This window comes from Colias eurytheme, chromosome 12 (assembly GCF_061535395.1).
Source record: "Colias eurytheme isolate Ceu_HAF_F1 chromosome 12, ilColEury1 Martin Lab GWU primary, whole genome shotgun sequence".
Lineage (NCBI taxonomy): Eukaryota > Metazoa > Arthropoda > Insecta > Lepidoptera > Pieridae > Colias > Colias eurytheme.
The window spans coordinates 4,539,758-4,555,285 of NC_142991.1; the positions used below are offsets into that span (position 1 = coordinate 4,539,758).

At 35.6% G+C, this 15,528-nt stretch overlaps 2 protein-coding genes across 4 annotated transcripts; one reads left to right on the forward strand and one right to left on the reverse strand.

Annotated features, from left to right (window-relative positions):
- Positions 1 to 725: 725 nt before the first annotated feature.
- LOC149903939 (meiotic recombination protein DMC1 homolog) lies at positions 726 to 3,248 on the reverse strand. The gene is made up of 5 exons (XM_090107645.1): positions 2,926 to 3,248; positions 2,658 to 2,825; positions 2,441 to 2,543; positions 1,649 to 1,816; positions 726 to 983 (listed from the first exon to the last, which is right to left on the reverse strand). Exons 1-5 carry the CDS (start codon positions 3,246 to 3,248, stop codon positions 726 to 728), a joined length of 1,020 nt encoding a protein of 339 aa, XP_089963771.1.
- Positions 3,249 to 3,624: 376 nt separating this feature from the next.
- Positions 3,625 to 15,187, forward strand: LOC149903940 (uncharacterized). 3 transcript variants are annotated; one of them, XM_090108274.1, is made up of 16 exons: positions 3,625 to 3,742; positions 4,414 to 5,160; positions 5,267 to 5,418; positions 5,658 to 5,756; positions 5,994 to 6,132; positions 6,765 to 6,918; positions 7,771 to 7,921; positions 8,204 to 8,388; positions 8,947 to 9,109; positions 9,507 to 9,739; positions 10,651 to 10,731; positions 11,904 to 12,057; positions 12,651 to 12,738; positions 13,054 to 13,171; positions 13,651 to 13,730; positions 14,063 to 15,187. In XM_090108274.1, the coding sequence occupies exons 2-16, from the start codon at positions 4,416 to 4,418 to the stop codon at positions 14,203 to 14,205; spliced, it is 2,685 nt and encodes an 894-aa protein (XP_089964400.1). In that variant the 5' UTR covers positions 3,625 to 3,742; positions 4,414 to 4,415; the 3' UTR covers positions 14,206 to 15,187. The 3 variants fall into 3 exon arrangements, with proteins under 3 accessions (XP_089964400.1, XP_089964402.1, XP_089964401.1); XM_090108276.1 differs by having other exon boundaries at positions 10,666 to 10,731; XM_090108275.1 differs by having other exon boundaries at positions 3,637 to 4,014.
- The last annotated feature ends 341 nt before the right edge of the window (positions 15,188 to 15,528 follow it).

The following is a 15,528-nucleotide window of genomic DNA, read 5'->3' on the forward strand; positions in this document are numbered from 1 at the left end:
AAATTATTGTTACGTTTGCTATTTTTAGTTTGAAGTATTTTCAAGCTTTATATAACACGTAGGTATATCGAACGAATAAAAACAAGAATTTAGACAACAACTTATTAATTTGTCATTAAGTATAATGTCGAATTATTATTTTTTTCTCTTTAATATTTTTAACTATCAAAGAAGACTTCTCTATAAATTTTACAAATAGGTACCGGACCTGTCTCTTTTTTCTTATATAGAAAAATACATTTTTGTGCATTATAAAATATGTTCCTAGGCGATTTGGAATTGTATTTATAACATAGTTATTTCTGAATGTATAAACGTGTGACAAACAATATTGTGTTGTAGAACAATACGCACATCATTTGTCGCATAGTTTATCTAATCTTGTTTTATTCTAGAGCGTCAACTCAATTGGCTCAATCGAGTCACGCCACTATGACGATGTTAAGGCGATCCTGTTTGAATGGACTTTGGCGCACGTGTGCGTCGCGTCGCTTTGGAATTCCTTGCCATCGGTTCAATATGTTATCGACGTTGAATCATTAATCATTATACAGGCCAATCACTTTAGATAATAATTATTAATAAGCAGTGACCTGTCTGCAACCATTTGGTTACTACTTACTTATTTCTAACGATACACGCGACTTGTGTGTAAAATAGTAAAATCAAAGTAAAATGAGTAAAAGATTAATTGTTTAACATTAAATTTATTTATTGTTTTTTAACTAATCTTTGGCATCAGCAACGCCACCATTCGTTATTGCAAACGTAGCTTCACTCTCCGGCAAATCCGGGGAATCATAAATTTTCGCGATTCGATTTTCACCGCGCCCTTTTCTGAGGGCTATTCTTGTTGTAGAGGCATGGGCTAAAATGTTTCCACCGATAGGTTTTTTGGGATCTACTTGAAAAGATAAAGTGGCACCTGGATCAGCAGTCATTTGATTTGTTATAAAAACTGCTACATTGTATTCTTCCGATATCTAAAAAATTAATTGTAAACTTAAAATAAAAGTATTTATGATATTTTATTTCATTATTAATAACCATTAATCATGATTTTTCCATAAATAGGGACGATCTTTTTAGACAATTATAATGAAATTATACTTAAATCTAACATTGACCTATGTCGCTATTTGGAGATAAAAATATTCTCTTCTGAAATCCAACATATAACATTTATCTTATCTGAAGTCCCGAATTGGAGTCATTACAACTTATAGTCCACCCGGATGCTTTTATCTATGCATTCTTAACACGCGTTTACTTGATGGGCAGTTTTAAATGAAATCATTAAACAAAATTATGATTGATCATATTATGATCCATGATGAACGGACACATGTGTGAAATATCTTGATAGATAGATAATACTTTATTGCACACACACAAGATTTACATGAAACACAGAAGAAAAGACAGCATATAGAGGCAAGAGGCAAATTATAATTGACTAGCGGTCCGTCCCGGCTTCGCCCGTGGTACATATTTCGCAATAAAAGGTAGCCTATGTTCTTTCTCAGGCTCTAAAGATTATCTGTGCCAAATTTCATCAAAATCGGTCCAGTAATTTATGCGTGTAATCATACATACATACAAACCTTTCCTCTTTATAATATAAGTATGTATATATATAACCACGAACCTTTTGTAACCTTGAAAGCACTTGAGCTAATTTTTGTTGTCTGTCTGCCAGTTCACCGCGACCAGAGAAATCAACTCGAAATAATGCCATAATAGAGTCTACTATGAGAAGTTTGAAAACCCCGGCCTCTTCATGGAATTTAGCAGCTACGAAATCTAATAACTCCGCCTTTGTAAATGCAAAAAAAGAGTCCTTGTGAAAATTTTAATGTGAAATAATAATATACCTAAAAATGATTTTTAGGTTTAGAATATGGGTTAGGGCCCTGTAGATTTATCCGCAGTTGAAGGTATAAAATTTTTAATTTAGAGCTAGTTACGTTATTATTTAAAAATTTATGAATATGTACTATTTTATGATACGATTCATAAATCAAACCCAACATGAACATAGATTGATGTTATGGATTAAAAAGTGGGGCAAGGAACGCCATATTTAGACCTTGTTTATCTTAAGATGTTAAAACTAGCTTCAGTATTGATGCTAGTGACCTCATTAGTTCTGTTATAGTTTGATTATAGTAAACCTGCACCATGAGATGTGTACTCAATTCCCATAATAAGGAATCATTGGCGTTTTAAATATATATTATATTGTGTACTTATTATAGTACAAACTTAGCTAATAGCAATTAGCAAACACTGTAATTTCATTCATACATAAAAAATTGATTGCCATTATAGGTTCTGTTGAGCGTAAAAAATATTGTTATCTTTTGGAAAGGACATTCTATTTATACCTACATTATTATTATAAGTAACTTAATTTTGTTGTTCGTTTTTGGTACTCTACCTGATGCTCCGAAGTATATGCTCTTGCGTACAAAACGTTATCCAAAACTCCATTTTGATCTAAGTTAAACCTATCTGCGATAGGTCTTAACCGGTCTGGGCGACTTTTGAGTGCGTTAAGAAAATAAAAAGAACCACAAAATTGGTACGACTTCAAAATTTAAATAGTAAATTTGTTAGAAAATTGCGAATATATTTTTATATTTAAGAAAGGATACAAGGTATGTTCCGTGTCCAAAAACATTACTTTTCCGCCATGATAACCAGAAGAGTTCGGTATTTGTGTTGTAACGCATAGAGTATGGGACAGTTGTGTTTTTCCAGTGCGAAATTCTCCAAAAACTTCAGTAATTGCCATAGATTCAATTCCTCCCGCCAGTAGTTTGCTTTAACACACAAAAACGTGTATTATTTATATTTAATTATTGGCGCAAAAAGTGGTTTTCTGAAGAAAAACATATTTAAGTTTATTAAATTATTGCTTACTCTAATTCACTGCTACCAGTGCTGATTTTAAAAACTTGTTTTCGTCGGTCACTAACTTCCAAGGCTGTCATAAATCCAAGAGTTACGACTTTTAAACATGCTTCCTTTATTTTTTCAACCTTTGTTTCGGAAAAACCTTTTATATTACACAATTTCTTCTTTGTAGACATTTGAATACCTTTTATCGTGCAAATACCTGCACCCTTTAACTTTTTTATATCGGCTACATTTATCCCATGTTTTTGTAAAATGTCTACGTCTTGGAAGAAACTTTCCTCTTCATCATTTTCAGAAATGTTGTCATCAAGAGCTTGATCAATCATATTTATAATTGCTAGAATCAACGTATAAGTGCGAAAATGAAGATTTGCAAAGAATTAGATTTTTTCAAAGTAAACGAAATTTCAAACTATCAGGTTTCGCGCCTAAAGATCTTTTTTAATTTAATGATTGTAATCTGTCACTGGATACAAGTATTTGTTATATTAATATGGTTTGTAAATTGTACGTATTTTGAATTTGTGTGTTATGTATAACTGTAAAATATAAATATGAAAAATTTACAAATTAATATTATTATTTTAAATTTTATTAATAGTTACAGACCATAGACTAAATTTTTTATTTACAAACTACAGACAATAATCGAAATATTATCTGTTGTCAGTTGTCGATGACGTTTATTATTTAATATTTTTAATCTACGTAGTCGATTGCTGCGATGCGATGAGAAAGGCTTTCGGCGCAAATTGAAGATTTTTTAATTATAATTTTAATAATACTTCAAGAATTTTCCGTCTATTCTTCCTAAGTTAAGGTAAGGGCGTAAGTTAACCTTACGGAAGCTAAGAAAAGTGATTATTTATTATGTTCTTATATATTTCCTCCTGTATCACAGCCATGTTGAAGTAGTGTTGATTTTAATAAGTTTTCGTCAGTTTATCGTTTACCTAGAAAGTCAAAGTTATCACAAGTATATGTGACAGACCTAAGTTTCGTTTTGTGTTGTGATTAAAAAAGTTAAAAGTCTTAAAAATGAAAAGTGATGTAAAGTGCCATCGATACTGGCGTCAAGGCGTTCATTATAAGGTAAGGCTGGATGTGTCTCTACATACATCAGAAAGTAGTAAACTACCAGTAAAGTGAATATAGAACTTTATCAAAGTAAAAGAAGTATAACAATTTCCAAGGCTGATTTGTGTATCGAGCTCTTCCTTAATTGATTAATATTCTAAGATCTTCGAACATTTACTGACAAACTATATTGTAATAGACTTGGTATATTATATATTGTATATATGAAAGTGAAGAGGAACTTGTCAAATTCTAAGTTTATTGATTTTATTTATATTTTGTTTGCTTTTTTATTATTATTAACAACCTTTTGTTTCAATTTTCAATTGTATTAATTATACTGTGCTTGTTTGGGAAGGGCGACATTATATGTATAGAAATTATCTACATGGATCATTATAAAAACATTTACAGGAATGGATTCAGAAGATTCCCGCGATGCTGGGGACACACAGTCAACATCAAGCAGTAGTAGTTCCAGTTCTAGAAGCAGAAGGAGTTCTTCATCCGAGAGTTCCAAAAGGGATCCAAAATCTCCTCCCCATTCCCCTACACCACCTAGATCTAATGGCCCAAGATCTCCATCTCCAGATAGTAGGTCCCAATCACCACAAAAGTCACCAAATAACAGACCACAAACACCAGATAACTTGAGTGGTGCACATTCAGATATTAACTCTCCAGAAAATTCTATGCCAGCTTCACCTGGCAGACCAAAGTCTCCTGAAGCACCTAAATCCCCAAGTGATGTGGGTTCGAATATTGATTCTCCAGAAAGGCCAGAACAATATTCTGCCGGTCCCAAAACACCACAGAGCCCTAATAGTTCTGCTAAATCACCTGTTACACGGTCACAACCAGTCTCCCCCGATTCTGCCTCTCAAATAACATCACCTGCTTCTAGAAATCCCGAACCTAGATCCCGATCATCTTCACCATCACCAGACAGGGCTTCACCTCGGACGTCACCTCAAAGAGCAGTAGTTAGTAATAATGAATGGGAAAATAAAGACAATTGGAGAAGACATACAAAGGCTGAACAAAAAATGGTTGCTGCTCCCAGGGGACGCAGCCAATCAGAATCTAGCCAGTCCAGCAGAAGTTCTTCCTACAATAAGAGGACAAATGCCAAAGATCCAGCTACTGAAGAAATTTCTGATGGTAATTATTTTCCCTTCAACCTTCACTTTCTACAGTTTGTCTACTTAATATTTCCTGTTGTATAAATATTTGTGTTAAATTAAAAATTATAAACTTATTTATTTAGGTGAAATGGAATCTGATCAAGAAGACAGGAAGTCAAGAAGCAAATCAAGGACAAGTGACAAAGCAGAAAATAAGGACAATAATTTAAGCCATGATGATTTGTCTGATGTATCAGACTTAGATTCAGATGGGGGTGACGAGAAGTCATCAAAGGTCAGTTTTCTATTTGCAAATTACATAGTTTTACAAGATACATTAAAAAACTAAAAAAGTCAATTACATTTGATTGAATGTGCATGTAATATTATTTTTTTTGTCTGAAATGTTATATCACTTACTGTAAGTGAAATCCTCAAAATGCATTTTATATTTTTTGTATTTTCTTCTGAAATAATATAATTATAATAAGATCTTTACTAGTGATATAAAAATTATGAAATTTATTAATTTAGGCAAGATCACATTCAAAGAAACAAGAAGCAGTGAATGGAACAAGTAGTCAATCATCACCAAAATCTGACAAGCAGAGAGAATCACCTAAGATGGAAAAGGTATTGTTTATTATTTGTATTAATTAAATTTTATAATTATTATTTTAATATTACTTTTATAATTAAAGTTGATAACATGATCACCATTGTCCAATTTTTTTTGTTCCTAAATTCAAGTTATGAGGCTTTTAAAAATAATAATTATTTATCTTAGTATAGTTATAACATTTATAATTTATATCAATGACTATATAATATGATCTTAGAGGTTCCTATATATTTTATGTGTATTTTTAGGTTGTACAAGAAAAGACAAGTAATACAGAAGATGCTGAAGAGCAGTTAGACTTCGAGGCGGAGGAGGGTGAATGTGTTGAACCTTCCAAACCAAAGGACCAGTCTAACGGAGAAATTGACACACAATCTGTTGATAAAGGTAAAAATTGTGATATTTATCAGGCAATTTTTATTTCAATAATTTTAAGGGCCGATTTTTCAATGCTTGGATAAAACTTATCCGTCTTACACGATAATATTAAAATGTCACGTAAACTGTCACATACGGTCAATTAGAATATGTTTTTAAAATGGTAGTTTTATACATTATTCGATGAATAAGTTTTATCCAAGCATTGAAAAATCGGCCCTTAGTTGAAAGTTTTCTATAATATATTTTCTGGTGTCAGCAAGTTTATAGTCATTACTAAATGTTGCAAAAACTTGAAAAAATATCATTAAATTGTTGTAGAGAAAATTATATAATCAATAATTATAATGATTGAGTTGTGATAAAAGTAAAAAAAAAGTATTTTAATGTAATTCGTAAATAAAATATAAAATTGGTTGTTTGTAAAGTAGGTTTACGATCGAGATGTTTACGTGATAACGTCTTATTGGTGGCAGCGCTCGAGATGAGACGGGAGATCGGTCCGTCTCTCTCTCATTATACCTGCGATCGCGCTCGTGAGGTTTTGGTGTGACACAAGTTTCAGAACATGTCACCCGACTAAAACGATTTTAAAAACGTTATCACGTTAAAATATATTGTAATACTTTATCAATGTTCAGATGAAGACATAAAGCCTGGAAAACGTTCGCGCGGATCATCGTTAGAAGAGGGCGAGGTGTCAGATGAAGCGGAGAGACGACCAGAGGAGAGTGAACCGAAACCTGTGTGCAGGTTCTTCTCGAGAGGCGCTTGCACTTGGGGTGTTAGTTGTCGGTAAGATAGAGCTTTTTAAACATTATCATTTATCACTACATAGTATAAAACAAAGTCGCTTTCTCTGTCCCTATGTCCCTTTGTATGCTTAAATCTAGTTTTAAAGATTTTGATGCGGTTTTTTTTAATAGATAGTGATTCAAGAGGAAGGTTTTAACTTTTAATATATAATTTATTAGGTTTTAGACAAAGTGGGCGAAGCTGCGGGCGGTAAGCTAGTTTTTTCATAAAAATATGATTGTGTTGTTATATTCAATTTGCATTGCAGTAATTAAATCCACTAATAGATGAAGACAGACCGACTGATATGTAAAAAACATTGTGATCTTTTATCCTCTGCAGTCAAAGTCCTCTATTTTTGGATTCATAAAAGTGCTGAGTTATGTTAAAAATTTATTTTGTTTTTATTAAAAAATAAAATCCTTTGTCATATTATTATCACACATGGTTCATAATCATATGTTTTTCTACTATTGTTTTATCTTGCCATTGGAATATTATTTTTATATTGAATTTCGTGGCTTCACTCACATGTAACATATTATTTATAAAGGCGAAAGTTTGTAAGTATGGATGTATGGATGTTTGTTACTCTTTCACGTAAAAACTACGGAATGGATTTGAATGAAACTTTACCACAATATAGCTTATACATCAGAATAACACATAGGATAGGTTTTATCCCGGAAATCCTACGGGAACGGGAACTATGCGGGTTTTCCTTTGAAAACGCGGGCGAAGCCGCGGGCGGAAATCTAGTTCTCACATATTGATAAAATCTTTTAAAAGAGATGGTTTCGAGTCTGAGTATGATCTATATTTTTATCAGATTATATCCATAATTGTTCACAGGTTCCTCCACCCAGGTGTAACAGACAAGGGCAATTACAACATGTTTGATGTTGTGCGCGGCGTGCCGCCCGCGGGATTCCCCGCAGCCGCGCCGCGTGATACTGCGCCTCCTGAATCCGCTTGGGAAAGGGGGCTAAGGACCGCTAAAGAGGTACAATACACTATAATTTTTGAAGTGAAACTTTTATTACATCGTCTCAAACTTTTTGGTCTGTGTAGCGCATGTCGCGTGACGGTCGGCTGCCGAGTAGGTATAAAGCAGTGTTCGGAAAGTTTCACTTTTACCGTGGTTTCATAAAACCACACAACACTTTTTTTTAATGAATTAAATTAATGTATCTGTCTCATCAAGGTCTCTCTAATGTGTTCTAAGACTAATGTCTAATTTCTAAATTATTGACTCAATGCATATATTATGATGCTTATAATACAGATGCTTCGGATAGCGAACAAGCGCAAAGAACAAGACATGGACTTTGAAGAGAAGAAACTGCATCTCTCCGTGGGCGGTGTGGTGCACGATCCCGACGCGGAGCTCGCGTACGCGGCCGCAGCTGTGGGCGCTTCGCCCCCGCCGCCGCATGAAGCGCCGCCGGCTAGGGATGCGGAAGTGTATAGGTATGTTTTATGTTTGTGGCTAGGTAAAAACAAATTGTTTTACAAAAATATACAAGAAAAATTTCTTTCTGGTTTGCCTTGTAGTATTAATTTTATATTTAAGTATTTTTTATCTCAAGAATATGTCAGGTATAATATATAGCTCATTTTTGTGATATATTGATAACTAGGTTTCCGCCCGCGGCTTTGCCCGCGCAGTCAAAGAAAAACCCGCATAGTTCCCGTGGGATTTCCTTATTGCGTCATTTTCTCGGGATATAAAGTAGCCTATGTCCTTTCTCGGGTATCAAAATATCTCCATACCGAATTTCATGCAAATTCGTTCAGTAGTTTCGTCGTGATTGAGTAACAGATAGACAGACAGACAGAGTTACTTTCGCATTTATAATATTAGTATGGATAATAATTATTAGTACCTAATATTGATAGAAATTAAAAAAATACTGTTTGTAAATTATATTCTGTGGTACTAAATTGTAAAATATTCAATTAAAAGTGATTTTAAAGTCTATAGACAGCAGCAGTACTTGTTAATTTCATATACATAATATTATTCAGGGCATACGGCATGCCGTACCGCGGCCGCTTCCCGCGCGCTCCAGCCGACGAGCGCGAGCGGTACTACGAGCGGGAGCGTGGCTACGAGCGGGAGCGGGTTTACGAGCGCCCGCCGTACTATGAAGAGTATGGGGTGCCGCCTGAGGACGCGGCGCATCATAAGGTAACACCACCACAGATAATATTATAAGCTGTTGAAATTTTCGGGCCCTGCAGAGAAAGTACTTGAAATACTGAAGATAGCAAATTTTGGTGAAAGGGAACATTCCTTTATTTTTAAAAAGAAATAAAACTGCATTCAAAGATTTTCTAAATTTCACTTGCTTCGACCTGGTAACTAGCTAAAAATTAAAAAAAAAAAATCATTTCATTTAGGGTGTGCCTAAATCTGCATTTTTAATTAATTTATTTAATACATGTGATTTTAAACAAAATCTGCAACTTATTTGCAATTAGTTAGTGTTCCTTACAATCCAGGGAATAACAACTTAAATTCTACCTTTACACATTACATGCTGAACCAAATGCAACTATTATAACTAACAATTCATTTGTAACAGCGTCGCGTGCGTCCATCCCGCGAAGTGATAGTGCAGCGCGCGGAGGTCGAACGCCGCGAGGGTCGCGAGGTCCGTGAGGGCCGCGAGGTGCGAGACGTGAGGGACGTGCGGCGCGAGGGCCGCGAGGGCCGGGAGGGCCGCGGCGACGAGTGGGCGGACCCCTGGATGAGGGCCGAGCCCGCCGCGCGCCGCCGTCGGGCGCCCTCCAGCGACGACTCGTACTCCTCCTCCAGGTGCGTACAAGTAGTGTACCGGTGTAGCCGTAGCGTGTACGTGCGTGTACGTGCGTAGATGTAGGTCGCGTCTAATAAGTTATCGCTGTACGAGCAACTTTGTCTCCGCAACTATTTTGTCTCTCCACCCATGGGCTAGTATGAAAATGCGCGCACGTAGCGACGCAACTCCCAATACAAATTGATGGGAGCGACAAAATAGTTGCGGAGACAAAGTTGCTCGTGCGCGCTAGCTCTAATAAATTATCGCTGTACGGCGGTGTACGGTAGTGTACGGTGAGGTGCAGTATAGGGTTTGGTTAGTTTTTGTTTGTTTTTTGTCCTATATTTGATTATTTACGTGCACTATATTTATATTTTAAATTATTTTTACAGTATGTATATTGTATATTGAATAGATTGGTTACATAACTTATTAGACGAGTGGTGATGCAATACTTTGTGCACGAAGCATATTTTTAAGTAAACATTTTTTTTGCACATAATTTTTTTTTGCTAGAATGCGTCCCAAATCACTGCACAAAGAATTGTCGTTTGTTATTGTCTCAGTAATTTTAAAATTAGTTAATTTAAAAGTGACAGTTTGTAACGAAATCTTCGTGAAGACGTTCATTTGTTTCAATTCGACAAACGTTATTAATTTATCAATTTTCTCCGTCCCCCCCTCTCCCTGCCGGGTGACGCTTTCATAACAAAATCGCGGTGTTTTGGTGAATCGATCACACTGACGACACTCGAATCTCTATATGCATGCCTCTTATCACTCATTGGGTTCCGCTGCTACTCTGCGTGTGTGTGCGTGTACATGCGTGCACGAGTAACGTGTACGCACGTGTGTACGTGTACGTGTGTGTGTGTTGTGCGCGTGTGTGCTCCCCCCCTCGCCCCTCGGCCTTCCCTCGGGCCTACAGCTCTTCTAATTCCAGTTCGCGCAGTTCGGGAACACCGGGCACGAGGCGCAAAAGGAGGGCCTCGTCGTCTTCGAGACAAAGGTGAGGGCTTGTTATAGTAGTATAGATATCTGTTAGTATAGAGCATGGTACACTAATTTAGACGTAATTTGCATGGTATTTCTTTTACTGACTCTTGCGAATTTTATTGAAGTGAAAACTTCTTTAGCGGCGTTGGGTATAAAATCTTAAACTCGCGTCAGGACACGTGACCTGATTGAAAAAGCGTAAGACGGATGGATATCAAACATGCTCAACGTTAATAATCAAGTTTTCACTTCTGCCGGCACTCCCGGAGTGCAACCCGTCTTTTTTCTAATACTTTAAGATCGAAATGAAATCTAGTTTCTCAAATTTTGTTTGCATGATACTATTACAAAACTGTTCTTCAATAACTTACTGTTCTTTTCAAATAACTCCTTCTTGAAAAGGCTATACTTTTAATTGTGTTTTTCAGTTGATTAAGATTACTGTGCTTAACATACTTCAGCAAATGTGTATTAAGTTGTATGATTAATTTGAATTCTTTGGTGTTTTAAATCTTGACGAAGAAGTATTAATTTTAATATTCTCAATGTAACTAACCTTTGATGTTGTATCACACATATTTTATTTATGAAAAAAAAATATATCAAATAAATTCGATTTACATTTACTACAGACCTACTACCTAAAAAAAGAAACATTGAAGTGCCAAGCGTCCTAGGATTTTGATTGCGTTGCGATATTATTTTAATATCAGTTATCAATAAATTATATGTACTTACATATACATACTTAAATTTCATATTAAATATTTGTCAATTGTGTACTTTTTATGTAAAATGTTTCAATCAATCAAAATTCGTCGTGGCCGTGGAACATACCGGAAAAAGTATGTTAATTATTCCAAATACTCCTTAAATTCTAAACATACCTAACACATTTCTTTATTTCTATTTTACAAACATAACAAATAACGCAAAGTTATCCTACTACTATTATAAAGGCGAAAGTTTGTAAGTATGGATGTATGGATGTTTGTTACTCTTTCACGCAAATACTACTGAACCGATTACAATGAAATTTAGCACACATATACAGGGTAACTTGGATTAACACATAGGATAGGTTTTATCCCGGAAATCCCACGGGAACGGGAACTATGCGGGTTTTTCTTTGAAAACGCGGGCGGAAAGCTAGTACAAAATAAATATCCTAATTACTATGTTCAGGTTGTCCCCATCGGTGATAGTCCGCGAGCGGCGGTTGGCCAGCGCTCGTGCGACCGCCATGAACCCGCCCGCGCCAAGACGACGTGCGCCATCGCCCGCGGCTGCGAGACAACTAGCGGCCAATCCCCCTGCACCCGCGTCGCATAGACATAAGGTGAGTTAGTGTGAGTGTGAGTGACAGATCAATGAGTTGGTGGGTGTGTTTGTATGTGTGTGAGTGATGTGGATGCGACCGCGATGAACCCGCCAGCACCAAGACGACGTTCGCCATCGCCCGCGGCTGTGAGACAACTAGCCGCCAATCCGCCTGCACCTTTTTTTTATAGTGGGGAAATCTTCCAAAGATACCCACGGCGCCCGGGGAAGGAGCCGTGGGTTATGTCGGATTCTTACCGACTAAAACCCCACTGTGTTCCGTCGAGCCGCTTTAATGATGGGGCCGCGGGTATTGGTTAGAATTCTTCCGCGACCAATCCGCCTGCACCTGCGTCTCATAGACATAAGGTGAGATGTGTGATTGGATGAGTGACGTCGGACGTCATAAACATAAGGTGAATTAAGTGTGTGTGTAAGTGACAGCGGTGGGATGTGTGTGATTCAGATGATGTGTGTGTGTTTGTTATGATCATATGATCAAAAAATTTCAAATTTAAACAAATACTTTATGTACATACATAAACTATGTGTTTAAATTCTAATTTTATACAATACATATGTCGTATATTTATGAACATTTATTTTTTGCAGGATGAAATTGATCCATACGGACGTAGCAAAGCGTCAAGCCGAAGTAGGAATAGGAAAAAGTATTCTCGTTCTTCATCTTCGGGATCAGGTATGGAATCAAAAATCTACTATCCTTAAAACTTAAGTACGTCAAAACAGTTTCCTTGCGTATTAAAAGCTCCCTTATTTAGCTTATTTTAAGTTACAGGCTGTAATAAAGCCTGAAACAGTAATTTTGGCAATTCTTTTATAGTTACGTAATTGGTCAATAAACATATAAACTTTCGCTTTTATAATAAAAAAATTTGATATCCAAAAATATCTTATTACTTACTAAAGTTTTCGTAACCTATCCATCTATAAAATATGTACACATTTTTTTTAATATGACGACCTATGATTAAACAATGATAATTCCAAACAGAGTCATCATCATCATCAAGCGAGTCGGAGAGTGAATCTCGCTCATCATCAACATCGGGCAGTTCGGGGGCACGGCGCGCGAGGCATGCGCGTCTACTTAACGCTGCCGCTAGACCTAGGTACGAATTACTTGTATTTTACTTTATTATCTGACTAGTAGTCCGCCCCGGCATCGCCCGTTGTACCTACATGTTTAAACTATCCTATCTCTCAAGTTGGATCGAACTGCACATGGTGTGCGAATTTTATTATAATCGGTTAGGTGCTTTAGGAGTCCATTGAGGACAAACACTGTGACACGAGATTTACATATATTAAGATAATGGTAGATAATATTTAATGCACGTAATAATTCAAAAAAGTAAATTTAAAATATATAAATCTAGTGTATGGGTGATTGGTGAACCACTTTCATAAAACGTATTTAACACAGTATTGTGTCTATTGTAGTAAGACACTTTATTTTATTTATCTGGGTATTTTGAAATTAGGGATGTACATATTTGCAAAAAAAAAAAAAATTGACACTAGTCACTAGACTAGACTAACACTTTTCTTAAATTACAGTCAAATTATATTATTGTAAACTATATTTTAGGATGAATGCAAAGTCTACGGCGGCAGGATTAGCAGCTGCCGTTGCAGTTAGCAGTAAGAAGGAGGCGTCAAGCGAAAGAGGTACATGTTACTGAGTTCTTAACTCCTTTTCTTTCTTCCGTTCTCAAATTCATTCAGCCCCCCTAGACTAGTGGCTTTCTCTTAGCGTAAAGTTGAATAGAATAGATTATGAATGTATGAGATTGACGTTTGATTACGACGACGACGACGATTGATTATGTCAATCTCATACATTCATAATCTATTCTATTCAACTTTACGCTAATAGAAAGCCACTTGTCTAGGGGGGCTGGTCTTCTTTATCTCTTTCTCAATTCTGAAACCATTATAACCATCATCTCATTCCAAAACACATTATTCCGAATCAGAAACTAATTTCTCAAAACTTTCAGAAATGGGCGGCAAGAAACGTTCAGCCACATCACCGGTAGATGGCGCTGCAGCAGCGAAAAAATCGGTTTCTAGACGCGAAGAATTACTCAAGCAGTTGAAGGCGGTAGAAGACGCAATAGCAAGAAAACGCTCCAAGATATAACTAGTGTTGTGATTTGTGACCTGTGCTGTAATCGCACTAGTGATGTGCTCTATGTGAATCGGTTTTGTGCTTTACGGGTTATCGATTTTTTATACGGTTTATCGTTCTGTGTCGGCTCTTTGGAGTGTAAAATGTATAACCAGGCGTTTGCAAGCCTAGAATCTTACACATTTTATTGTTTGAGATTTTTTAGGGATTAAAGTATTATAACATGGTAACAAAGTGGATTAGATAGTAGTTTTTAACATTTTTCATTTATTGATTACTCCAGACATTTTTTACAACTATAAGTGTGGTACAGATAAACATGTTAAATGATTGAGAATATCAAATTCAAGCAAGGAAGATATTTAAGGTTTATGTGTTAAAACACATACATTCCATGGATATTAAAACTTAATTTCATTTGCCTCTCATACATACAGAAGAAAGGCAAGATATTTTTTTTATGAGCCTCTATAGTTACTTATGAGATGAATTTCTAAAGAAATACTTTAATTATTTCAAGATCGATTTATGAAGAGACTATAAAATATTGTTACAATTTCCAACAAAATGATTCGAGCTAATTTTCGTATATCAAAACCATATTTTCATGATGTAAGATTTACATAGACACATTTTGACCTGCTTGTTACGCGAAAATTTGCAACGTTACAGGACTGTACTCAATCAGTACATAATAAGTATTGAATAATTAAGTTTGGTGTAATTGTGGCTTTACTGCATAACCTATATTATCTTGAGATTCTGGATAAATAAAGGGCAATTTCAATAAGAATAATTTCTCATAAAGGTTTTGTGGTAAGGCCGTAGATGTTAAGTGTATTACACCTGTATACGCATATGTTTGTATCAATTTAAATGCAAGTGTAATAAGATATTCAATGTTATCACAAAGTGAATAATATGCAACTGAGTGAGGTTTGTGATTGTAGTGACTGGACGAGTTCGTGTAAAGAATAAATGCATTAGTTTTGTAGTTTGTTGTTTTATTTAAAAATTTTAGTCCCAACAGTTCTAACTTCTAAACCACAGTTAAAATTGAGAAAATAGAAAAAAAAAATTTCAACGCGGAATTCGAACCTGCGTCTTGTTTAGCCTTTGCGGTCTCGTGGTCGCGCCAGAGCAATGGAATTGTACGCTTTCTTTATCTGTTTTGTGTCTAAAAGAGAAACACCACGCCGTCTATTGATGATAATCGATATTGGCTATACCTGCAGGTGTACGCGCTTATAAATACAGTAAAACTATCGATTATCGATATCGATAATCTTTCTATTATAAGCAAGGTTATAAGGAACATATGAATAAAACAACATA